Source organism: Meriones unguiculatus, chromosome 11, assembly GCF_030254825.1.
Source record: "Meriones unguiculatus strain TT.TT164.6M chromosome 11, Bangor_MerUng_6.1, whole genome shotgun sequence".
NCBI classification, from domain to species: Eukaryota; Metazoa; Chordata; class Mammalia; order Rodentia; family Muridae; genus Meriones; species Meriones unguiculatus.
Genome location: NC_083359.1, coordinates 12,040,198 through 12,064,845, shown reverse-complemented (window position 1 = coordinate 12,064,845; position 24,648 = coordinate 12,040,198). Strand labels below are relative to the sequence as shown.

At 51.4% G+C, this 24,648-nt stretch overlaps 1 protein-coding gene across 1 annotated transcript in view; it reads right to left on the bottom strand.

The window, feature by feature from the left end:
- Window positions 1-821: 821 nt before the first annotated feature.
- Window positions 822-24,648, bottom strand: part of Wnt3a (Wnt family member 3A) — a 45,629-nt gene continuing 21,802 nt past the window's right edge. The window contains exons 3-4 of the mRNA XM_060363641.1: window positions 9,848-10,113; window positions 822-3,630 (exon numbers count right to left, since the gene is read on the bottom strand). Coding sequence (XP_060219624.1) covers window positions 3,151-3,630; window positions 9,848-10,113 — 746 coding nt within the window. The 3' untranslated portion in view covers window positions 822-3,150. The remainder of the gene's footprint in view (window positions 3,631-9,847; window positions 10,114-24,648) is intronic.

The following is a 24,648-nucleotide window of genomic DNA, read 5'->3' as shown; positions in this document are numbered from 1 at the left end:
GCTAGTGTTGAGTCAATTGTTTCCCCTCACCTCACTGCCTCTCTTCCCAGGTCCCTCTCCTGTCCTCTGGGAGGGTAGGGGGGACGCTTGATGATCTTCCTGGTTGTCCTAGCCCTCCTTGCCTTAAGCCTACAGTGCCTATAGTTCATCTCTTTCCCTTGGTCCTCTGGGGGCCAGCATGGGTTTCCTAGTTGCAAGGTTCACGGTGAATCGCTACCGCTATGGAACACTAGACTTCCTCTTGTAGCCTTCCTCCTCCTCCTCTTCTTCTTCCTCTTTTCCCCAAGACAGGGTTTCTCTGTGTAACAGAGCCCTGGCTGTCCTGGACTCGAGTTATAGGCCAGGCTGCCCTTGAATTCCCAGAGATCCACCTGCCTCTGCCTCGCTAGTGTGGGATTAAAGGTGTGTGCCACCACTGCCCAGCTTGTGGCCATCTTCCAGCTGGCTCTCAAATCACTTCAGTTGGGGTGGGGTTGGCAGTAATAGATGTAGGGGGATAAGGAGACACAGGGACAACGACTATGCTCAACTTGGGCCTTCTCTTTTTTTTTTGGGGGGGGGACAGGGTTTCTCTGTAGCCCTGGTGGTCCTAGAACCCACTCTGTAGACCAGGCTGGCCTTGAATTCATAGATCTACCTGCCACTGTCTCTCAAGTGCTACGATTAAAGGCATGTGCCACCCTGCTTAACTTCAACTTGGGCTTTTGAGAAGTAGGACTGGGCTTGCTGCTCTCAGCTTCTTCAGGACATTCATTACCCTGTTGTCTGGACATCAAGACAGGACCCAGAGGTGGGGTTAATCTAGAGATGGACATAGGGGGAACAGAAAAGGGAGAGTTGTGACCTTGAGAGAAGTATGGCTTTCAGAGAGGCCTCCTCCCTTTCTTCCATGGTACCCCTGATACCCACTCCTAATCAGCTGGTTTACCTCCGACAGGATGATTACTGCTACCTGGCTTGGCTAAGGGCCTGGACCCTTGTGAAGACAAGTGGGAGGATGGCAGCTCCTGAGCAAAAACCACCCCCACCCAGAGCTTCCCTTGGGTGGAAACCTGAGACATTCCTGGTCTCAGGCAACTGCCCTCTAATGCCAAGGGCTGACATAGCCTAAATACGGTGTTCCTGGGGGATCTGCTATGTGAATTTGGATTCACTGGGAGGTGATTTGCAACACGTTTCTTCTGCATCACCAGTGCGTGAGGGGTCTTGCTTAAGCCTCTTCTCCTGTGGCCCTTATCTGTTCACTGGAACCACCAATACCCTAATTACTACATGACTCCCCAGCTCCCATACTTGTTCAAACCTAAAACCCCATCTGCACCCTCTATTCGAGCTCTCAGATCTACCCTGCTCCAGATTTTGCTACAGCTGAATGGCTCTTTGCCTGACTTAGCGATTTCTATGATCTCTTCTTGGAATTCTAACCCCACAGCCCTTCTTAGAGGCTTGTTGACAGTCTCTACTTGGTTCTGAGACCCAGAGTCTGAGTTGGCATCTTCAGATCCCCAACTCTGTGCAGACCCACAAGTGATAGGGACAGGGGAAATGTGAATCACCCTCAGGGGATCAGCACAGAATTCCATACCAAACCCCATCCATATTTGCAACTAATACATGTTAATAAAAAAGAAATCTAGTACAAACCACAAACTTGGTTTTCTCTCTCTTATTTTTACTTTCCCCATTATTTGAAACAAACATACTATAAACTAAAATAATTTCTTTCATAGAAAGAAAAGAAAAAAGAAAAAAAATCACGTTCGTCTAAATCCAGTGGATGGTGGATATAGCAGCATTGGAAATAAAATTACAACCCCAAACACAAAGTTCCAGGCAGAAGACAGTCGCCGTGCGAGCGCAGCCTCTCTTCAGTCCTCTTGGGGCACACTCCTATGTGGCCACATGCCCTCCCCTGCCTGGAGGTGGGGACAATTCACAGTGGCAGAGATCAGGAAGCTCTTGTGGCAGATGGACTGCAGCATCTCACTTCCAGGCCAGAGAGACACTGGAGAAGCTTGGGGACAGGCTGGTGGCCAAGAGATCTGGTTACCATTGTCTCAATGTCATGTCCTGGGGATCAGATCGGTCCTGAACATGGGGGCTCCAGGAGACACCCTGCAGCTTGACCATGCCCTGATGTCCCTGAAGTTCAAACAACGCAAAGTGAAGCCAACATCTGTAAGCACCTTTGGAGCCTGAGCATCACTGAGCGGAGGAGCTGGGTTTCCTGGGAGAGCTGAGTGTTGGGTGTCAGGGCAGAGGCAAGCTCTGGTGGGAAGGCACCATGCCCCCAGGACCCTTCTTAGCAGCCCCCACCCATTAAGAACCCTCTCTACTCAAGGTGGGTAGAGAAGGCCAGGCAGAAGGGGTACAGGGCTTAGAAAGAGGTCCCCAGGAATGCGGGTAGGACCTGGGCTCACCCCTGAGTTCTCCATGGCTATTCTGTCAGGAGAACCTGCTATGCACATATGATGCTGGCAGGTGGAACCTTACATGGGGACTGGGAAAAAGCCAGATGGGAGCTGAATTGCCTGCTCCAGAGCCTAGGCTTCAACCAGAAGTCTTCAGAGAAGCCTTGCCTCACCCCAGCGGTCGGTCGGTCTCCTTCTTTTCCTCAGGCCCAGAAGTTCCACTCACTCAGAATGAAGTCCCGCCCCCTCTGCACCCCCAAGCCTGGTAGGGCCCACTCTGAATCAGCCTCCTATCTATCTAGAGCAGCGCCTCTGGGAGGAGGGACCCCATTCCCTCCCCTCCCGCTCATCAACGAACTCCACCTAGTTGAGGGAATTTGCTCACCTGTCCTGGTCTGAGCCCCGTCGCCCCGTTGGGTCAAGAGAAGAGCCCAACCCATATGAGGTAGGACCCCCGTCCCAAATTGGAATTCCATCCCCAGATGGAGCCCCACCCTCAGGTAGAAATCCCGTATCCCAGGAAGGAGCTTCTCCCTAAAAATGAACCCAGACCCCAAGTAGGAACCCCAGCCGAAGCCAGAAACCGAGTCCCTAGGTAGGAGACCCTCACAGGTGGGAGCCCCGCCCTCAAGTAAGAACGGGGTCCCCAGGCAGGAGACCCCTCCAAGTAGGCACGCCCACTCCCAGGTAGGAACCCTGCCCCTAGGCGTGAACCCTGCTCCAAGGAGTAGGAAATCTCCTACTTGCAGGTGTGCACGTCATAGACGCGCGTGCACTCCTGGCAGCTGACATAGCAGCACCAGTGGAAAACACAGTGACACTTCTCCCGCCTTCGCTCGGTGCGCGCGTTGTGGCCGCGCCCGCAGCACAGCAGGTCGCAGCCGTCGATGCCGTGCGAGCTCACGTTGCACGTGCGGTCACGCGTCCCGAAGGAGCCGGTCTCCGGGTTCGGCTCGCAGAAGTTGGGTGAGGCCTCGTAGTAGACCAGGTCGCGCTCTGTTGGCACCTTGAAGTACGTGTAACGAGGCCTCAGGGTCTCCACCCAGCCACGGGACTCCCGGTGTTTCTCCACCACCATCTCCGAGGCGCTGTCGTATTTGTCCTTGAGGAAGTCCCCGATGGTGCGGAAGTCCGGCTGCGACCACCAGCAGGTCTTCACTTCGCAGCTGCCGGAGAGTCCGTGGCACTTACACTTGAGGTGCATGTGACTGGCGATCGCCTGAGGAGGCAAGCACACAAGCCCGCGTCTCTACCCGTCCCTGGTGCGGCTCAAGCAGGCGGCCTGCTCTTCGCTTGCAGCCCACCTGTGCAAGCCTCCGAGACTGCTCTCTGTGGGCACGCAGGGCCACTACCTTCCCTGTGGAACCTGGGCTTTCCCTGCCAGATCCAAGGCCTCAGGGGCCTGGGAGTGTCTTTCTCCTTGTAGGCGCAGCTAATTCCCTTTCCAGGAGTGTGTAGGGTAGAGTAAAGAAAGCAGGGAGCTTCAGGTGGACAGTTTGGGGAAGATGTGGGGGGCTGTCCAGAGCAGATGCCAGGGTGTGAAGACTAGTTCAGAGCAGGGGGCCCTCTACTCCCAGGGCCAGGGTGAGCAGCAGCTTTCCCTGTGGACAATGGAGACCTTGCCCCTTCTTCAAGGGAAGACACGGAGGTGCTTCGAGAAGTAGGGAAACCTGCCGCCCTTTCAAAGGAGTAGGGGTAAAGGGCCATACAATCACCAGAACTTTCTACAGTGGCCCTGTCCATTGTCCTCAGATTCCAAGCCTTCCCTACCCCAGGGACCACTCCCCATTCCTCTGCTCTGGACCTCTAGCCTCCCCACCCAGCCCACAAACACCTGCTCTGGCCAGTTCCTGGTGTCTCTCCTCTTACATTCCAAGAAGCACTCCATGTGTGGAACCTGCCCGGAGCCCTTCAGCCTCAGTGTAAGAAAAGCATTCAGAACACTGGAGACACTGCATTTATGATTACAATTTCCCCTTCCTTCCTTCCTTCCTTCCTTCCTTCCTTCCTTCCTTCCTTCCTTCCTTCCCGTTTGTTTTTTTCAAGACAGGCCTTGGCTGTCCTAGACTCATTTTGTAGACCAGGCTGAACTTGAACTCACAGGAATCCACCTGCCCCTGCCTTCTGAATGCTGGGATTACGGGTGTGTAATCCCAGGGTGCCCAACTGCATTTATAATTTCAACATCCACTGCATTATTGAAATATTGAGCTGGCCTTGGGGTTACCACCATTTAGCTCTGGCTGTAGCTAAGCTTCTCATGCTGGATGCTCGCTAAGAAGCAATAGGAGTCCGAAGGAGTCATGGTTGGAAGGGAGGAATCTATACCTGTTGATAGTCTATAGCGCAAAATGACCACCACAGTAGACAGACAGACAAACAAACAAACAAACAAAAAAACTGCTTCAAAATGAGGAGTGTGAGGTTTCGAATGTTCAAAAGGAAAAAAGAAAAAATCATTTTGAAACAGGTTCTCACTCTGTAGCCCTGGATGGTCTGGAACTCAGTGAAAACCCAGGCTAGCCTCAAACTTGTGGCAATTCTCCTGCCTGTGCCTCCAGGTGCTGGGATTGCAGATATACACCACCAGGCCTGGTCGAAGTGGCTCTTCACGGGATGGGGCTCTTCCCAACCAGTTGGGGTCACGGTGTGCTATGGTCACATAGGGTAAGTTCTCATGCATCTAGGAAGCATGGTCAGTTCAAGCATTTTAAGCAGAGGCAGGAAGCTGTTAGGTGGCTAGGAAGTACCCTCTCAAGGACCTTGCCTGCTGCCCAACTGCTCTATAAAACTACCAGGAGTCTGAGACACGGGCCATCCGCATGTGCCCCTGTGACCTTCCCTATGGTAATAGTTCACTTGTCAGACTCCAGGAGCCAAGAGTCTGTGAGGCTCTCTCTCCATCATTTCCCTTTGTTCATTCTGTATCGAGTCTGGAACTGAAAGGAAGGAGAAGAGAGAGTATGATAAAAGAGCAAGACCAGCCCGTCCTGATGGCTCAAGACCACAATCTCAGTGGCACCGTGGATGCTAAGCCTGGGGGACTGAGCGCTGGGGGAGTCTGAGCAAACACCATAAGACTCTGTCTTTCAAAAGACTCCTAGTGAATTTTAACTCTGCATTTTTTGTTGTTTTTTTAATTGGTTTTGTTCTGTTTTCAACACAGTTTCTCCGTGTAGTCCTAGATGTCCTGGAACTCTTTGTAGACCAGGCTGGCCTTGAACTCAAAGAGACTCACCTGCCTCTGTCTCGGAGTGCTGGAATTAAAGGCATGTGCCACCACTGCCCGGCTCTGGGTATTCTTTCAATATTACTACCCGAAAGCTAATCACTATCCAAGGAGCTCTGGCTGTGGTTTGCAAGGCTGAAGGCTTCAATCATTCTGGGTTCAGACCTGCCTGCACCTCATCTAACTCTGAGCTGCTTCTTCACCCTTCTACGAAGTGGCCCACGGGAATGGCCCTATGCCTGGCTTGTCCAGCTTGTCTAACACCCACATCCCTCTCTTTAGCAGCCAGGCTTTGGGAGACAAGACTCTTTCCAACTGTCCTTTTTCAGTCTCTCTTGTTTCTGTTCTACTTGGTCAAAGAGCTCGATGGCTGCTGAGCCTGCTGGTTAAAACAGGGATCCCGACCAGTGCTCACCTGTGTAGCGTGTCCCCTGACCATGCAGGGCAGTGCACAGGTGGGCTGTCACAGCATTTGTCTTGCTGCTGCTTGAATTTTGAGTGGTAATCAATCTGTTGCTCTCTTACCGTACTCTAAGGTGACATTGCCTTTCCCACACAACCTTTTGCTATGTGATCAACACACCCGTCATGGGCCAGGCATGGTTTTCTCATTTCTAAACACCGTCAGGGCTGGGGATGAAGCTCAGTTGCTGGGGTGCCTGCCCAGCCTGCTGGACATGAAGGCCTGGATTTGATCTCATCTCATGAACTGAAAGTGGTGCCACAAGTCCCAGCACTTGGGAGGTGGAAGGGGGCTGAAAGATGGCTACCTAGAAAATTCAAACCAGCTTGGAATACAGAAAACCTTGTCTCAAAACACAAATGAAAAGGGCTGGAAAGGTAGCTCAGTGGGTGGAGGTCTGGCCACTAAGCTAGTTACCCATTTTCATCCCAGGAACCACATGGTGGCATAAGAAAACCAAGTTCCGTAGGCTGTGGTGGCACATGCGCTTAATCCCAGCACTCAGGGAGGCAGAGCTAGGTGGATCTCTGTGAGTTCCAGGACAGCCTCGTCTACAGACTGAGTTCCAGGAAAGGCAAGGCTATACAGAGAAACCCTGTCCTGAAAAAAATAAATAAATAAAAACCCCTGAAAGTTGTTCCCTAATTTCTACACAGATGGAACACACATTACACACACCTACGCATACACACAAAATGTAATATAAATATTAAAACAAAACAAAAAATATTTACTCCTTTCACCTTCAAGCCATCATTTTGCCATCTGGTAAGCTTTGGAAAATGCTACTGTGTGAGGGCAAATCTTCTCACTATACTACCCTCTTTCATTGTGTAGCTGGGAATGAAATTCTTGGTTTAAAATCATTTTGTCACTCAGAATACCTGAAGTATCACTCTATTTTCTTCTAGCTTCCGACGACGACTTTTTGACGCCCCCGTCCTTTGCAGGGACACTGAATATTCTTTGAAGCTTGGAGGGTTTCTCTAGCATATGCTCTGAATTTCATAATGTATCTTGGGGAAGGCCATTTCCCCCATTTTTTGTAGACTAAGAATTTTTTATGTACATGGCGCGCACACGTGTGTGTGTGTGTGTGTGTGTGTGTGTATGTGTGTGTGTCCATGTGTGTGCATGTGCCAGAAGGGGGTAGGAAGTGTCTTGAGCTGGAGTTGCAGCCAGTTAGGAGCCACTCTGTGTCGGTGCTGATAACCAAACGCTGTTTCTCTTAAACAGTGCATCAAGAGCTCTTACCCCCGGGCCGTCTCTCTATCCCTCTTTCCCCATCCTTGCAGCCAGGTCTGGGGGTCTAGGGAAGTGTCCTGCCTTACATCCTTCTCATGTTCTCCCTTGTCTTGTGAATATACCCTTCGAAACTCCCGGTGAAATGTTCTTGTTATTATATCTGTACATTATTTGTTTTGTTGGCCAGGTGGTGGTGGCACACGCCTTTAATCTCGGCACTTGGGAGGCAGAGGGAGGTGGATTGCTGACTTTGAGGCCAGCCTGGCCTACAGAGTGAGTTCCAGGAGGACAGCCAAGGCTACACTGAGTAATCCTGTCTCAGAAAAAAAACAAACAAGTTGTTTTGTTTAAAACAGGGTTTGTAGCCCTGGGTGTGTAGACGAGGCTGGCCTTGAACTCATATATCTGCCTGCCTCTGCCCCCTGAGCACTGGGGTGAAAGGTGTGTGCCACCACTACCTGGCACATTATCAATTTTTGATTTGTTTTGAGACAGAGTTTCTATGTGTAGCTCTGACTGTCCTAGACTTGCTTTGTAGACGAGGCTGGCCCCAAACTCACAGAGATCTGACTGCCTCTGCCTCCCTGAGTGCTGGGATTATAGGTGTGCACCACCACGCCTGGCATATATATCTATATATATGCACTGAAGGGCAGACATGGTGGCACATACCTTAAATCCCAGCACCCCAGAGCAGACTCCGGCAGATCTCTGAGTTCAAGACCAGCCTGATTACATAGTGAGTTTCAAGACAGCCAGCGCTACATAGAGAAAGCAAGAACAAACAACCCCACCACCTTTCATTCATTTACTGTGTGTGTATATAAATGCACACATGGACGTGTCACAATGTGACATCAGAGAATGTCACTAGCACGAGGAGGGGTTTCTTCTTCCACTCTGTGGATTATGGAAATTGACCTCAAGTTGTCAGCCTTGGAGGCAAGTGTGTTTATCTGCCGTGCCATCTTGCAGGCCAAACATTTTTAATTCCTAAGAGCTCTTCTTTCTCACTCCTTTAAAATAAATAAATAAATAAATTATATATATATATATATATATATATATATATATATATATATATACTGTTCCAGTGTCACGGGTACAATGTTTGATCTCTCTGGGGATTCTGATATTTTTTGTGACTTTTCTACACAAATTCTGTTTGTTTTTAAACCAAGTTGGGTGTTTTGGGTTTTTTCTTTGTTGTTGTTATTGTTTTGTTTTGTTTTTAAACAAGGTCTCACTGTGTACCCCAAGCCAGCCTCAAAGTCACAATGTAGCCCAGGCTCAAACTCATAATCCTCCTTCCTCGGGCCCCCAAGTGCTGGGATTGCTGGCCTGAACCATCACACCTAGCTAAACACTTGTTTGTTGTTTGTTTTATTGTGTGCTTTCTGGAAATTCTGTTTTTTTTTTTTTTTTTTTTTTTTTTTTTGTTCTAGGCTGAGGCGGGAGCAGGGTTTCTATTTGTAGCCCTGGCTGTCCGTCCTGGAACTCTCTAGGTAGGGCAGGCTGGCCTTGAACATAGAGAACCACTTGCCTCTGCTTCAGATTAAAGACCTGCCCCACTCCGCCCTCCTCCACACTGCTTTCTGGAAATTCCTGCAGGTGGGAGGCAATTATCACCTTCAACACAGGCACTGTAAAGTGATCTAAGTGCCCTGTTCTAGGAACCCCCTCCATTCATTCTGAGAGAGCTGGGTTTTCCAGAGGGCAACATCCTATGCTTTGAAGGATAAGGAGGCACTTTGAGCCAGTGTTGGGCTTTAGAAAGAGGTGGAATGTCTGAAGTTCCTTATGTATGGATGTTAAGTTTCACTGTGACGTTTGACATCTGAGCATATCTGCTAACAGCGAAGGACAGGCAGATGCCTGGCTACAGGAGCTGGGCAGAGGAGCCAACAGTTAGGAAAGGTGACGGACATGCCTGGGTGGTGCGAGGTCCCCCTCGATTTGATGACTCAGTTCTTACCTCTTATATGTCGATGGGCACTACCTATCTGGACATTCAACCTGTTCTCTGAGAAGGGAAACAGGGTCTCTGGGTGAGGACGCTAAGCATATCTGAGGATGGGCTGCTGCGGCAGAACCTTGTCTGTGTGTGAAAAGTTCAGACCTTCTCCTGAAATCTCAGCATCAGCTCCCGGAAGTGCAGGCATACCCCAGCCAGGGGAACGAACCCTCAACAACGCTCTGTCATCCCTCCCCCCACCTCGTCTCAATAGCAGAATCCTCAGACACTCCATGCTCTGCAGCTGCCTGCCTCCACTCGTTAACTTCCCAGGTACCCTAAGTCCACAGGTGAGCTTGGCATCCTCTGGGAATGCACTGGACACCTGAGGTACAGCTGGGCAGTGTCGCAACATCCCCTGGTAGAAGGTAAGCAGAGCAGCCCAGTCCGGAAGGGCAGCCCTCCTCCACCCCTGCCCTGCCCCACTGGAGACCCCAATGAAAAAGCAGCTCTCGCTTTACAAGCCTGGGGTTCTGTGTACATACCTGGCGCCCAGCCTCGTTGTTGTGACGGTTCATGGCAGAGCGGGCATCTGGCCGATTCTCCCTGGCATCAGCAAACTCCCGAGACACCATCCCGCCAAATTCAATGTCTTCGCTACAGCCGCCCCACTTCCAGCCCTCGCCCGGGGAGCCCTGGAGGCGGCTGCTGCACCCACAGATGGCAGCTGAGCCTTCAGCACAGGAGCGTGTCACTGCAAAGGCCACTCCAGCAGAGGCGATGGCGTGGACGAAGGCCGACTCTCGGGTGGCTGCAGAGGAAGGAGATGGGGGTGGGGGTGGGGGTGGAAGCCAGGTGAGGAGGGCTGCAGTCCAAAAGGCAGCAGTCCAAAAAGCAGGGCCCAGGAAGGACAACTCAGCACAAACAGGATCCATGCCTCACCCCTGGGCCTCCGAGGAGCTTTTGTGTAGAACACTGGCCCTAATTACCTATGTCCCAACTGTTTTCCCTGTGTGTGTGTGTGTTGTTGTTGTTGAGGTAGGAAATCACTACAGAGCTCTGGCTGGCCTCAAACTCAGAGATACTCCTGCCTCTGCCTCCTGAGTGCAGGGATTAAAGGCATCACCACTGTGCCCAAGCCCTGTGATTTTTCCAGTAGTTTCAGGTCTAACACTGAGTTGGTTTTTTGTGTGTAGGAAATAGGGAGACTCAAGTCGTTCTTCTCCGTGTGGATAAAAATATCCAATTTCCCAGTACCACTTATCAAAGAGACTTTTTCATTTTTTCTCAAATGTGTGTTCTTCATACCTTTTGCTGAAAACCAATTGGGTGTAACTATGTGGATTTAAGCATATCTGAGGATGGGCTGCTGCGGCAGAACCTTGTCTGTGTGTGAAAAGTTCAGACCTTCTCCTGAAATCTCAGCATCAGCTCCCGGAAGTGCAGGCATACCCCAGCCAGGGGAACGAACCCTCAACAACGCTCTGTCATCCCTCCCCCCACCTCGTCTCAATAGCAGAATCCTCAGACACTCCATGCTCTGCAGCTGCCTGCCTCCACTCGTTAACTTCCCAGGTACCCTAAGTCCACAGGTGAGCTTGGCATCCTCTGGGAATGCACTGGACACCTGAGGTACAGCTGGGCAGTGTCGCAACATCCCCTGGTAGAAGGTAAGCAGAGCAGCCCAGTCCGGAATTGCTGTTCCGAGCCATCGGCTTGCGTGTGTTGTTTGAAGCCAGCATGGTATGGTTTTTGTTAGGAGAGCTCTGTAGTGTACACAATGAAATATTATTTAGTCATAAATACATATGAGACCCCGTCACTTGCAGCAAGACTGACGAGCCCAGAGGACATTATACTAAGGGAATAACCCAGGCACAGAAAGACGAGGACTTCAACCCATTAACTCAGGTGTGCACTCTAAAAGCCTTCGTTTCATAGCAGGAAGTAGAATGGGTTAGTGAGCAGAGGCCAGGGCTGGAGAGACAGTGGAGAGAGGTTGATCAGTGGGTCCAAATTTCAGTTAAAGAGGAGGAAAAGGTTCTGGTGTGCTACTAAGCAGTAGTGTGAGGATTGTGAAATTTTGATTGTATTTTTAAAAAGAGCTTTAAGCCAGGGCGTGGTGGTTCATGCCTGTAATCCCAGCATGCAGGGAGGCAGAAGCAGGCAGATCTCTGTGAGTTCAAGGCTGGCCTGGTCTACAAAGTGAGTCCAGGACAGCCAAGGCTACACAAAGAAACCCTGTCTTGAAAAATAAAAAACAAACAAACTAATAAAAATAGCTTTGAAAAGATTTTTAATGTTCTCAGCGGACAGGCTAAGAATCCTGATCATTTTTTAAAATATAATCCTAAACTGAACTATTACATAGTACCTTGAAAATACATACAATTATGTTGGTAGAAGCGAGTAGGGGCTGAGACTGTAGCTCAGGTGGCAGGGTGTTTGCTAAGCATGAGTGGAGCCCTGGGTTCTTAGCCCTAACGCCACGTAAACTGTGTAGCCTTGGGTGTTCAAGACTCACTTTGTAGACTAGGCTGACTTCGAACTCACAGAGATCTGCCTCGCTCTGCCTCCCAGAGTGCCAGGATTACAGGCGTGTGCCACCGGACCAGCTAGGAAAGCTATTCTTGGTTGTCAAATTGACTATATCTGGAACTAACTAAAGCTGAAGCTGCTGAGTATATCTGTGGAGGTGCTTGTTTTGTGTTTTGTTTTGTTTTGTTTTGAGTCAGAGTTTCTCTATGTAATCCCGGCTGTCCTGGAACTCACTTTTTATAAAAACCAGGCTGGCCTAGCACACACAGAGATCTGCCTACCGCTGCTTCCTTCATGCTGGGATTCCAGGTGTGTGCCACCACACTCTGGGAGGAATTTTTCTTGGTTGGATCGTTAGAGGTCAGAAAACCCACCCTGAATCCAGGCTATACTGTCTGGTGGCAGCCTTTAAGCCTATGGCAAGGACATGGAAGAAAGCTTTGGCTTTTTGCCTGCTCCCGTCACTCTCTCCGGTAAGTTCCTTCCTGCACTGGTATTCGATTCGCATTTCTTTGGAATGCCAATGTATACTGAAGGCCAGCTGAGACATCCAGCCTCGTGCACCAGACAACTCCTGAATTCTTGGACCTTCTGTTGGAAGACAGCCGTTGTTGTACTAGCCGGATCGATCGCAGCCTATGAGCTACACTAACAAATCTCTCTATGTAGAGATTCACTCTTATCACTTTTGTTTTCCTGGAGAATCCTGCACAATACACTAGAGTTCCAAAAGTTCACAGCCTGGTGCTGAGCACCACCAGTCAGGGTGCAATGCAAGTCTGTATTAATCTGCACCCCCACCAATGATGAGTAGGAGTAGCTTTTTTTTTTTTTCTTTTTCCCATACAAGATTTCTTTGTGGCCCTGGCTGCCCTGGAGCTCGCTCTGTAACCCAGGCTGGCCTGGAGGACAGGAGTTTCTTACCCCGGGAAGGCACTCCCTCCTCTGCTTGACACCAGATGCAGGTGTACTGAGCACGATGGATATGAGCTTGACACGTTGACTAGCAGTTTACAAACCCAGCCAGAGAGAGGCCCTCCCAGACTGACAGCCTCGCAGGCCTGCAGAGGGTCTCCTGGGTCTGGGGCCCTCTACTACAGGTGGGGTGGTGTCACTGAATCCAGTATAGAGACTCTTAATCACCTCTTGGGATTATAAGACTCTCACAGAAAGTGGTGTTCTCTGCCGTGGTCTCTTCAACCCCGCCTGCACACTCAAGGAGCTGTCATCCTGGGAGACAAGCAGGTGACTGCTTTCCGTGCTTCCACAAGCCCTATCTAAGAGGTTCAACTCTTGGGAGTCTGTGTGTCCCAAAGCCCGAATAGGCAAGGACAGAGAAACTGCGACCGACTACACATGCTCAGACTTGCCCACAAAACCCAGTGCATCCTCGCACAGGATCAAAGAATGCACATTTATTCTCGTACTTAGAACACAGCATGAGCTGTGGCCCCAACAGAGCCCTTAGCCCAGGCTGTGGAGTTGCACCTCTCCCTGGATGGCCCTCTGCAGAATCCAGCTGCTCTGTCCCTACCCTGGGAGCACTGTCAGAGACACCTTCTCCAGCCACCTAGGAGCCCAGCGTCTTCCCACAGGAAGTTGGCTGTCTAGAAACCGCCCACTCTGGATGCCAGAAGATGGACACAGAGTCCATCTCCTACCAGAACTACGGAGAAGCTCTCACTTGGACGGCCACCCAGCATTCAGCTGCCTCCACTGGCGGTGCACACAGCTGCCCACTGCAGGCCCAGCTCTGTGCCCACCGGCGCCAGTGTGATATACGGCCCTCCAAAAGTTATTTAAGATTTCTCACTGCCAGCCTTGATTGCCTCTTCTCAGTCTCTCGCTGGCCTCTGGCCACACTCAACCTTTATTCTTCCCTGGGCCCAAGCTGCTCCTACCTTGGAGCTACCAGTTCCGCTCTGCAGCATGGCGGCTGAGGTCCTGGTCATTGTCTACCCAACATGTGTCCTCCGGCTCCCCGAAATGCCAGCTGTGGCTATCCCTCAAGAGGGGTTCGGCGGAGTCCAAGGGTCTGTATCTTGTCCACTGTTTATTTCCATTCCGGGGCACAGGCTATCTGTAATGTGGTGTCAGAGGTAAGGGCAGGAGTCCAGGGCTGAAGCATTTAGTCCACCTTGGCGAGGCAGGCCCTGGGTGACACTCTACCATATTTTGTGTTCTTGAATGGAGCCAGAAGAGGCACTCTGTTCTTTCCCAGCATCCTTTGTGTTTGTTTTCTGAGACAAGGTTTCTTTGCATACCCTTGGCTTGGCTGTCTTGGACTCACTTTGTAGACCAGGCTGGCCTCAAACTAAGAAACCAGCCTGCCTCTGCCTCCCAGAGTGCTGGGATACAGGCGTGTGCCACGGCGCCCGGCTCCCAGCATCCTCGAAAAGCCCTCCAGTCTGTTTTTGTCTCCTAATACAGGGATAGGACTGGGCAGCTTTTGCAGAGGCAACAGTGACTTAACCATCACCACGACACGCACGTACCATCCTGCCCACCACCTAGCAAAGCCCCTGTCCCTATTTTTTCTACTTCTTTTGTTTAGGCAGGAACTTTAGCAGAAGCTTGCCTGGAGCTTACTGTGTAGCCTGGATGACCTTGAACTCCAGCAGGTGTTAAAATTACAACTGAGTGCCACACACCTCGTTTTATATAGTGCTGGAAATAGAACCTGGGGGTTTGTCCAGGCTAGGCAACGACTCTACCATCCGAGCTACATCCCCAGCCCCTATTTCATCTTTGAAGGGGCCAAGCCACTCTTGTTTGTGCCTCTAAGGCTCTAGCCTCCTGTCTTTCTGCATAGAACCCAAGCCTGGGCCATGGGTGAGCTACCTACCTCCTGGGTGCCTGGCACTCAGAAGTCTACTTCTCTGCCTGCACCCTCACATTCCAAGACTCAGGGCAGCCCTGGGTCACCCAAACGCCCCTCCCCCACCTTTCTTGGCTCTAAAAGATAAGGGGGCCAGCACTCTAGGCCTTGCCCTTGCCCTGCCCAGAACAAGGGCTTCAGGCTCTCGGCTTATCAGGACTCAAGCAAACAGCCTGGAGCTGGTAGACACACTTGAGGGGAAGGGCGCTCAGAAGGAGAAGGCAAAGCAGGCCTTGAAGTGAACAAGAGCTCATTCTTGCTCAGCATTGTCACCAGCAAGCTGAAAAGTCCTCAGTTTCCCCTAGTGTCAAATGAGGAGGTGGGGCTCTTGATCAAGTCAGGGCATGGCAGGCTCTGGGAGCTGGCTTTCAACTGGCTGGGAAAGAAAGGGAAGACCAGAAGCCTCTACAACTGGGTTCAGAAACTCCATCCGACAGGCCAGCGGAGAAGCTGCAGGCTGCAAGCTCGCAGGCCAAATGAATGTGGAATGGAGCATTATGGCCAAAGAAGGTTGCATACAAGCTGCAGCCACAGGTTTTTAAGCAGTTCCTCTCAAGATATTGGCCAGTTAATTGGGGAAACAGCCGACTCCACGTTAGTGAGATCTGGCACACACCTTTGTTTCTTGGATACAGGTCTTCGTAGCCCAGGCTGGCCTGGAACTCGTGATCCTCCTCGCCTCCCTCTTGAGCACTTGGGTTTCACGTGTGCACCACCACACCCATCTGGCAGACACCGCCCTAAGCACGGGATGGAGTTTACATTCCTGGCAGTGAATAGATAGCGCCTACCTCCCAAGAAGGACTGTATTGTCTTCAAGATTTTCTTGCTAAAAATGTAGAGTCTGCATTTAATGGTTTGGAGGCAGCTGCTAAACCAGATTAAAGGTCTTCCCTGCAAAGTGAGGATGATCTTGGCAGGGAAGAAGGGAAGGATAGTGGAGCTCAAGGCACGTGGAGGCGCAAAGACTCGGGTTGGACTTGGCTTTCACCCTCGTGAGAGATGACAGTTTTGCTGGGTACAGTGGTGTGCAAGGTTGCGTGTGAGAGGACCTGGATTTCATACCACTCCCGCAGTGCTGCTCCATGCTTAAGATATCTAATAATCATTGAGACCATGTCTCCATGCAAAGATTTTAATGCATGGAGATTGTTTCCACCCAGGAGTCAGGGGCCAGACTCAGAATTCACATACTTTCAGGGATCTGGGAGCAAACACGATTTCTTGGAGAGGAAATCCATTGCTCTCGTCAGATTTTAGAGTAAATGTGAGTGAATCACTGTCCCAGAGCTGTCCTCTTTGCAGAGAATGAATGGCAATGGGGCTCTCCTGAGATCCCTGAGGGAGGACACAGCAGCCAGCCCAGCCACAGTCATAGCAGCACTGTTTTCTGCCACAAGGAACACTTTTTGTTAGAGGTTTCCGTTTTCTGTTGACTCGGCAGAGGTGGCCAGCCTAAAGGTGAAGGCCTCCTCACTCCCTCCCCCCCAAAAAAAGCAGCAAGTGAATCAGTTCAGGCATTAGACAGATGCCTTGTTTCAAATGGGTGTTGGACATGAGATGAGGAGAGTGTGGGTACCTGTGGGCTACTGGGCCCAGGACTCTTACAGACAAGCGCTGCCAATTAGGGGGAGCCATCTGGGCAGAGCTGAGATACGCTTTGGGGGCTGGAGATACCCACTGTCATCAGACCCGGGACTCTGCCTATTCACCGGGTGCAGGTAAAGATGAAGAAAAGGAACTACCTGAAGAAGTCGTCTACGAGAAGCAAATGCCAGGCCAGGTGTCATGGCTCAGGCCTGTAATTCCAGCGCCAGGAAGGCTGAGATGGGTGGGAAGATTAGGAACTGATGCCTGTGTCACTTCAGCCAGATCTTGGGAGGTGGAGAGCAAATTCTCCCTGCAGACACAATCTTAAGAGACCAGCCTTGCTGTGGTCTTACTGGGTTGAAGCGAAGTATTAGCTCTCTGCGCTTCCTTCCTTCCTATCCATCTATTTCATTATTTATCATCCATCCATCCTCCACCAAGTACGATCCATTCAACTGTCTGTTTACTATCCGCCTATCGACTACTCATTAATCACCCACTGTCCATTATCATTCCGCTTTCCGTTACCTTCCATTCTTACAATTACCTAGCATCCATCCCTCCATCCGCCCAACTATCCAGAATATGAGCGTCCATAATGAGACAGGCACTAGGCTCAGAACCAGAGATGAGGCGAACAGTAACATGCAAGGCGTCTACTCTCAGGAACCAGGGCCTCGAACTAGAGATCCACCTGCCTCGGCCTCCCTGAGTGCTGGGATTACAGATGTGTGCCACGGAGCCTGGAGGGGGTACATTCTTAACCCCAACAGTTGAGAGGTAGAAGTAGGAAGATCATTTTGAAGTCATCCCGTGCTTGCGTGTGTGTGTGCGTGCGTGCGTGCGTGCGTGCGTGCGTGTGTGTGTGTGTGTGTGTGTGTATTGAAGTTGCATACAATTAATGGGTTGATGTTAATCTGTGCCTTTAAGGTGCACCAAAGTTTGGTGCGTGTATGTTTAGGACCGTACATTATGTATAGGTTTGTTTAGGATCATCTACCCCCGTGGAAGCTACCCTGCACAGAGCTAGAACCAGGAAATCCCAGCAGACAACGGGGCACCCTTACCTAAGCTGCACTGCACACTACACCCTCTGGGGACCACAGAAGGGTTAGGGTTGGCAGCCTGGCCTGAGTTTGTCCCTGTCCCCTTAATTTCCAGAGTCCAGCTGGGAGATCACTCCCCTGCCCACTGGTGGGAAGAAGGAAGGCGACCACTCTCCTAAGAGCCCAGCTATGGCATAGCCATAATTGCCCAGACTGGCCAGAGCCTGCAGGCCATGGAGGCCACCCCACTTGGGAGCCTCACCGGCCCGTCACGCTGAGGAAAGGCGAACCATCTCTCCCATTCCCAAACTGATGTCTGAAAGTCCTTCCAGAGCCTTCAGTGGGTGGGCACCCTTCCCCCTCCAGAGCTAAGCACAGCAGGCGGAGGGCAGACAGGAGGATCGGTGCAGCCCCAGCTGGTAGCTCGCGGCCCAGGCCCCGCCCTGGCGCCTCCCCTCCGAGGCTGCCCACCGTCCCTCCTTCCCCAGGCCCTTTTCCTGGCCTCGAGGAGCCGGGCGGCCCGGAGGGGGTGTCGCAGTGGCATTTGGTAATCACACGGCGGCACAAAAGGCCCCGGAGCCACCTGAGAGCGGAATGCGCCGGTGCCCCACCGTGGCCGCGGCCCCTGACACCGCCCGGGCCCGCGCGGCCGGGCGCCTGGCTGACCTGCTGGGGCTGATGAATCCGGCTTTGTGCGACACTGTCACGCCGCGTTAGCCCCACAATGGCCAGCGATATTTTATATGAATTTCCCCCTGGCCGGTGATTAGGCGATCGCCGGCCAGTCATAGCAACCTGGAAGTATGCGCTGCCCGCCGCGCCGTCGGGCGCGAGGGGAAATCCTCTTTCAGACGCTTTAATTCAACACCCCGAAGGGCGTGTGAATCGCCAACAGCATTTTCACTTTTCCCTTGTGCTTAATCTTGTCGTCCTCGCAGGGACATTGTGCTCCGAGCCGAGCGCAGTGGGACGTCGGCCGGGGTCCCCCCTCCCACAGCGGAGAGTTAATGATATACCGGAGAGGCCCCCCGAGCCAGAGGAGCCCCCACCCCCAACGCATCGTAAAATGGTAACACTTTCGGATGGGGGGGTCAGGGGTCGCAACCTGGATTTGGGGACTCTGCTTCCCTAAAAAGCTGCCCTTTCTGTCCCTCCGAGCCCTAGGCTCCGGCTGTCTCACAGGCTCGCCCCATCGGAGCTGGTCCTTCCCTAAGCTGAGCACACAGAGGTGGAGGACCACCCTCTGAGGAGCCTCGGTACTGAGGCCAGGCATCAGGAAGGGGTTTTGCCTGGGGGAGGGGAGGAGGCCAGGCTGTTCTTCCCTGCTCAGACCCCACGTAGAGGAGGGAGTGAGCTCTTCCCTGGGTTAACCAAGGCCGAAGGGTCTATACTCAGCAGACCTGGAGGCTCTGGTGTCCTTAAACGCCACCTGTTGTGACTCCAGAGGTCCTAGGGACCCAACAGAAGCCCAATATGCTGCAAGTATGGCTGGCCTGGAGGTACGTCACGCGAGGGATCACACCCAACACAAGGAAAGAGGGTCAGGCTGGCGAGACACTTCAGGTCAGCAAGGTCCAAATAAAGAACTCACAGTGAGGAAGGGTTGCCTGGACCAGCAGCGAGCCCAGGAGCCCTTAGGGGCTTGTGGAGACCACCCGAACTAGGGCTGAAGAGTTGCAAGAACGGGTAGGTGACGCCCTTCCCTCTCATGGAAGCCATTAGGGCCCAGGAACCTTGAGCTTCCGAGGACCCCTGGGCTAGCCATCCCAGCATCAGGCTGGCAGAGACCCCAGTTTCCACTGCTGTGGGCTCCAGGCTCCAGCCATGCTCCTTTATGTCCTGAATGTGTCTGTCCCACTCAGCCCAAAGAAAGCTGTCCCCACACAAGGCCACAGACACATAGGACTCTGGGCCCCCATGTCCTATGTGTCTCCCACTGGTCTCCTTCTAGCCTGACCAGCTGTTTCAGTGACCTTCATCCCAAGCCCTGCCTCTGGACAGGCTGGCCCTGCAGCCACCCCACCCATTTCACCTTGCCAAAGGTCAAGACGGGGAGCGCCTGCCTCCAAATGTCCAGGGCCCACCCCAAAGGATGTAGAAACTGCTCATAATCATCCCATACTTAAGATTCTTCAAGTGCTTCCTGAGCCAAGGCAGGTAGGTCGCTCCCTGCCACCTTTGGGTGCAAGAGCCGAGGCCTCTGGAGCCCAGCTCAGCATCCAGAGGCTGGAGCTTCCTCAGGCTCAGTGCCGCATCCTGGGTCTCAGGCCAGGCAGACACAGGAGGGACGGTACTGGCATCAGATGTGAGCACACACTTGCCGTGTATGCTCACAGGTGCCCATTCACACACGCATGCTCACGGCACATCCATGTCCACATCCACAAAGCCACTTGGGTACCCACTTGTGTGTGCATCTGAGCACACTCATGCATACATTTGTGTGTAACCGCATTAACACATCTACGCACACCACACACATGCGATACACAGGTGCGAAAATGTGCGTGCACACCGGCACGAGCATACTTAAACACATCCTGACATTCACACACATTCCCACGTAAGGCACATCCACGCACATGCGCAGATACGTGGGCAGACATATTCACTAACGTGCACATTCACAAGCGCACACACCCACCTAAGACACTCTGTGTGCACGCATGCGCACAGAAAACACACACACTTGTGTACAGCCCGTGGCTGCACAAGCTCACATGCGTACATGCACGGGAGAGGCTGGCTCCCTTCCTCACAGCTGGCTGGTAGATGTTAAACTGCTCAACAGAGGCCACCTCAGCAGGGGTGGCCGGGCACCCCTGTGGTCCCTTCCACAAAGCCTAGGGTAACCTTTGACATGATTAGGGTTGCCCTGACCCTAATCCAATCAGATTGATTACTTCGAGGCCAGCGGGCAGGCAGGGGGTGGGGGGCACAAGGGCTTCTGGAGCCAGCCCTTCTGGGGGCACATGGAGAGCTCCTTCCTCCCCTGGCCACCAGAAGAGAAGGAGAACAAGAACCGAGAACCCGGGAGGCTCACCCGGGGAGAGAGAGGACGGGGTGGGGGGAGGGGGAGGACGCTTTCAGGGAGCGGAGGGACTAGTGAAAGAGGAGCTGGCAAACCCAGAGGGGCTGAGACGCGTTTGCAGGGAGGACCGTGCGTGCTTGCAGGCTGCTGTCTGGCAGGAAATCCTCCTGTACCACCAGGGGAGAGTGGATGGGATCCTGAGGCCTGACATCCTAGGCTCTCTGCTGCAGGTGGCTTCTGGGAGGCGAGGGTGGAGACAGGGTTAGGCGCAGCCAAGGCTGACGTGACTCTCTGCTTTCTAGGGCAGGACCTGCGGCAGCTGCTTACCCCTAGACAGCCTGGTGTGCTTGTCCAAGAGCCTTCTGCGGGGGACCCTCAACACTCTGCAGCTCACCCAACCTCACCCCAAAATGTGAATGTGAGGGGGCGCCAGCCTCAGGGACATCCGGTCTTTTTCCTCCACCCTTGCACCTCCTCTCCTCACAGGCTCCTGCCACGCCAGGAACAGTTTAATCATACCCGTGAGCCCTGCTGCCTTCCCCTGTTCCTTTTTTTCCCTCCCTCCCCCACCCCCGGGGTCTCCCCAAGACCATACCACTGTCTACCTGGAGAGTTTGGAGCCAGGCTGATGAGCACCAATTTTTGCCTCAGTTTCCTGACTTGTAAAACAATATGCACCACAATATCAGCCTCGGATAAGTCTTAGGATTCAAGCGGCTACTGTCTGCTGAATTCTCAGACAGCTCCTGGGAATCATTGCCTGTGCATACTTGAAGAGAGGAAAGGAAAAAGTCCCTCATGATCCAGCCTCCGAGTCTCTCCCCCAAGAAGCCCTCCAAGATACCCCTGGGCATCTGCACCTTGTCCTGGGCTGCCCATAGAGTGTTCATCTCGTGCACAAGGCAGTGTGCACACTCAGTGTGCAGTGAGGGGTTACTACACCTGCTGGAGAACCTCTCGTGGCCCAGCTCTGGTTCTGGAAGATCTCTGGATCTTTCTAGAATGTGCTCAGCCTCAAGAAAGGGGCACTGCCACTAGCTACAGGGCCTTGTGGAACTCTGGTTGCCTCCACTTCTGTTTTCTGCAAAACTTAAGGACGGAAGATGAGTGGGTGGCCCATGCCGGTAGTCTCAGCGACTTGGAAGGTGGAGGCAGTAGGATTGCCTGAATTGGAGCATTCAAGAAGAGCCTGGGCAACACAGTAAGGGGACACCTCTAAACAAACAAACAAGCAAGCAAGCAAATAAATAAATAAATGAGATTGAATTTAGAAAACTTTTTCCCCCCTGAGACAAGGTCTCCCTTGGCTAGCCTGAAACTTGCTATGCAGGCCGGGCTGGCCTCAAACTCATGAAATTCCACCTGTTTCTGCCTCCCAAGTACTGGGATTAAAGATGTATGCCACCATGTCCCCTCTAACCTCCCCTTTTTGTTTTCATTCTTTTGTTTGTTTGTTTTGAGACAGGGTTTCTCTGTGTAGCCTTGGCTGTCCTAGGCTCACTCTGTAGACCAGGCTGGCCTCAAACTCACAGAGATCTGCCTGCCTCTGCCTCTCAAGTGCTGGAATTACAGGCATGTGCCATCTTTTGATAATAGATTGTCATCAAACTTTTGGCATAATTCCAAAAGATCACAAGAATGGATTATTTAAAACAAACATCTCTCAGGGCTGGAAAGATGGCTCAAAAGGTAAGAGTGTGCACAGCTCTTGCAGAGGACTCACCACCTGCATGGCACTTCACAACCATCTGTAACTCCAGCCCCAGGGGATGAATGACCCCTTTTGGCCTTGCACGGAAGCATGCACAGATCTGTGCATGTGCACTCACACGAACAGACTCACAAATAAAATAATAAAATCAAACAAACATATTTTAAGAGACCCTTTAGAGGCTAGAGAGATGGCTCGGTTGTTACGAGCACTGGCTGAGGATACAAGCAGATGCAGAGACTCACAGCTGAAGTCTTATTGAAGAAGGGGGAGATAGAAAGACCTGGAGGGAACAGGAGCCACACAAGGAGATCACCAAGGCCAAAAAAGCAGGGTCCAGGGGGAACTGCAGAGACTGATGCATCCACCGAAGACCATGCATAGAGAGGACCTAGACCCCCTGCTCGGATGTAGCCCATAGACAGCTCAGTCTCTACGTGGGTGCCCTAGTAAAGGGAGAAGAGACAGTCTCTGACATGAACTCGGTTGTCTGCTCCTCGATCACTTCTACCTGGTGGGGCCACCTAGCCAGTCCACAGAGGAAGAGGATCTGATCTAGGCAGTCCTGATGAGACCTGATAGGATAGGGTCAGACAGCAGGGGAGGACTTCCCCTATCAGTGGATTAGGAAAGAGGGATAAGGGAGGAAGAGGGAGGGAGGTTGGGACTGGGAGATGAGGGAAGGGCTACAATAATTATAATAATAAAAGAAAAAAAAAGAGCACTGGCTGATCTTCCAGAGGCCCCAAGTTGTATTCCCAGCACCTTCACGGTGGCTCACAACCATCTGGAAAGCCAGCTCCAGGGACACACCGCCCTCTTCTGGCCACTGTAGGCACTGCATGAATGTGGTGCATAGCCATACATGCAGCCATACCCATAAGATAAAAATAAATGAAATCGTTTTAATTTTGGTTTCCTGAGACAGGGTTTCTCCGTGTAGCCTTGGCTATCCTGGATTCACTTTGTAGACCAGGCTGGCCTCAAACAGGCAGCGATCTGCCTGCCTCTGCCTCCCAGAGTGCTGGGATTACAGGTGTGTGTCACCACGCCCAGCTAATAAATGAAATCTTTAAAAGATATATATCCTTTATCTACTGGTACGTGAATAGTTTCTTACTCTGGAATCTACAAAGCTAAAAATTTGGATGGGCCCACAACTATCACTGCCTATGGTAAAGGGCCGAAAGCTTTTACTTCACACCAGCCCCACAGATTTCTGCTTCCTAGCAACGAACAATCCAAACACAATACCAAACAGGTTAATAAAACAATAATGAGCTGGGAGCAGGAGTTAAAAAAAGGAACACACTGCAAAGCTATAGACATGAAAACAGCATGGCACTGCCATAAAGATGATCATAAAGACCAGTGGAATAGAACAGGCAACTTATACATAAATGCACACATATAGGGCCAGTTGATTTTTCGTGAGTGAACCAAGAACATTCAATGGGGGAACAATACTCTTTTCCACACAGTAAAGAATGAACTTAGAGCCCAGCTGTGGTGACACATGCCTTAAATTCCAGCACTTAGGAGGCAGAGGCAGGTGGATCTCTGTGAGTTCAAGACCAGTCTCATCTACAGAATGAGTTCCAGGACAGCTAGGACTACACAGAGAAACCCTATCTTGGAAAAGAAAAAAAAAAAAGAGCTAGAGAGGTGATGCAGTATTTGAGAACACTGATTACTCTCCCAGAGGACCTTGGTTTAATTTCCAGCACCCACATGGCAACAACCATCTGTAATTACAGTCTCAGAGGATTCTTCTGGCCTCTGTGAGCACCAGGCACATGGTACATAAGCATACATGTATGCAAACACCCAGACACATAAAATAAATATTTAAAAAAAATAAAACAAAACCACAGACCTAAATGTCAGAGTGAAAGCTGTAAGAATCTTTTGTTTTGTTTGTTTTTGCTTTTGTAGACCAGGCTGGCCTCAAACTCACAAAGATCTGCCTGCCTCTGCCTGCCTGAATGCTAGGATTACAGGCATGCACTATGGTGCCCAGCAGCTATAAGAATCTTTACTTTTAAAAAAAATATAGAATATATATATATTTTCTCTATTTTATATCTATCTATCATCTATCTATCTATCTATCTATCTATCTATCTATCTCTATATCTCTCTATAGCTGTATCTATCTATACCTATTCTCACTGTGAGCCCTGACTGGCCTGAACTTACTATAGAGACCAGGCTGTTCTTGCATTTACAGTGATCAGGCTTCTGCCTCCTGAGTAAGAATGAAGCCATACCACATACCATCACATCTAGCTTGAAACTGCAAGACTCCTTCAGGAAAATGTAGTAAAAGCAAGCTTTTGTAGCCAGTGTGAGGCAGAGGCAGAGGCAGAGGCAGAGGCAGAGGCAGAGGCAGAGGCAGAGGCAGAGGCAGAGGCAGAGGCAGAGGCAGGTGATCTCTGTGAGTTTTAGGTCAACTTGGTCTAGAAACATTGGTGACCTCAGGTTCAGCAAAAGTTTTCTTAGAGATCAAAAGCCAAAGAAAGAGTTGGGAGATTGCCATCAAAGTTAAAGGC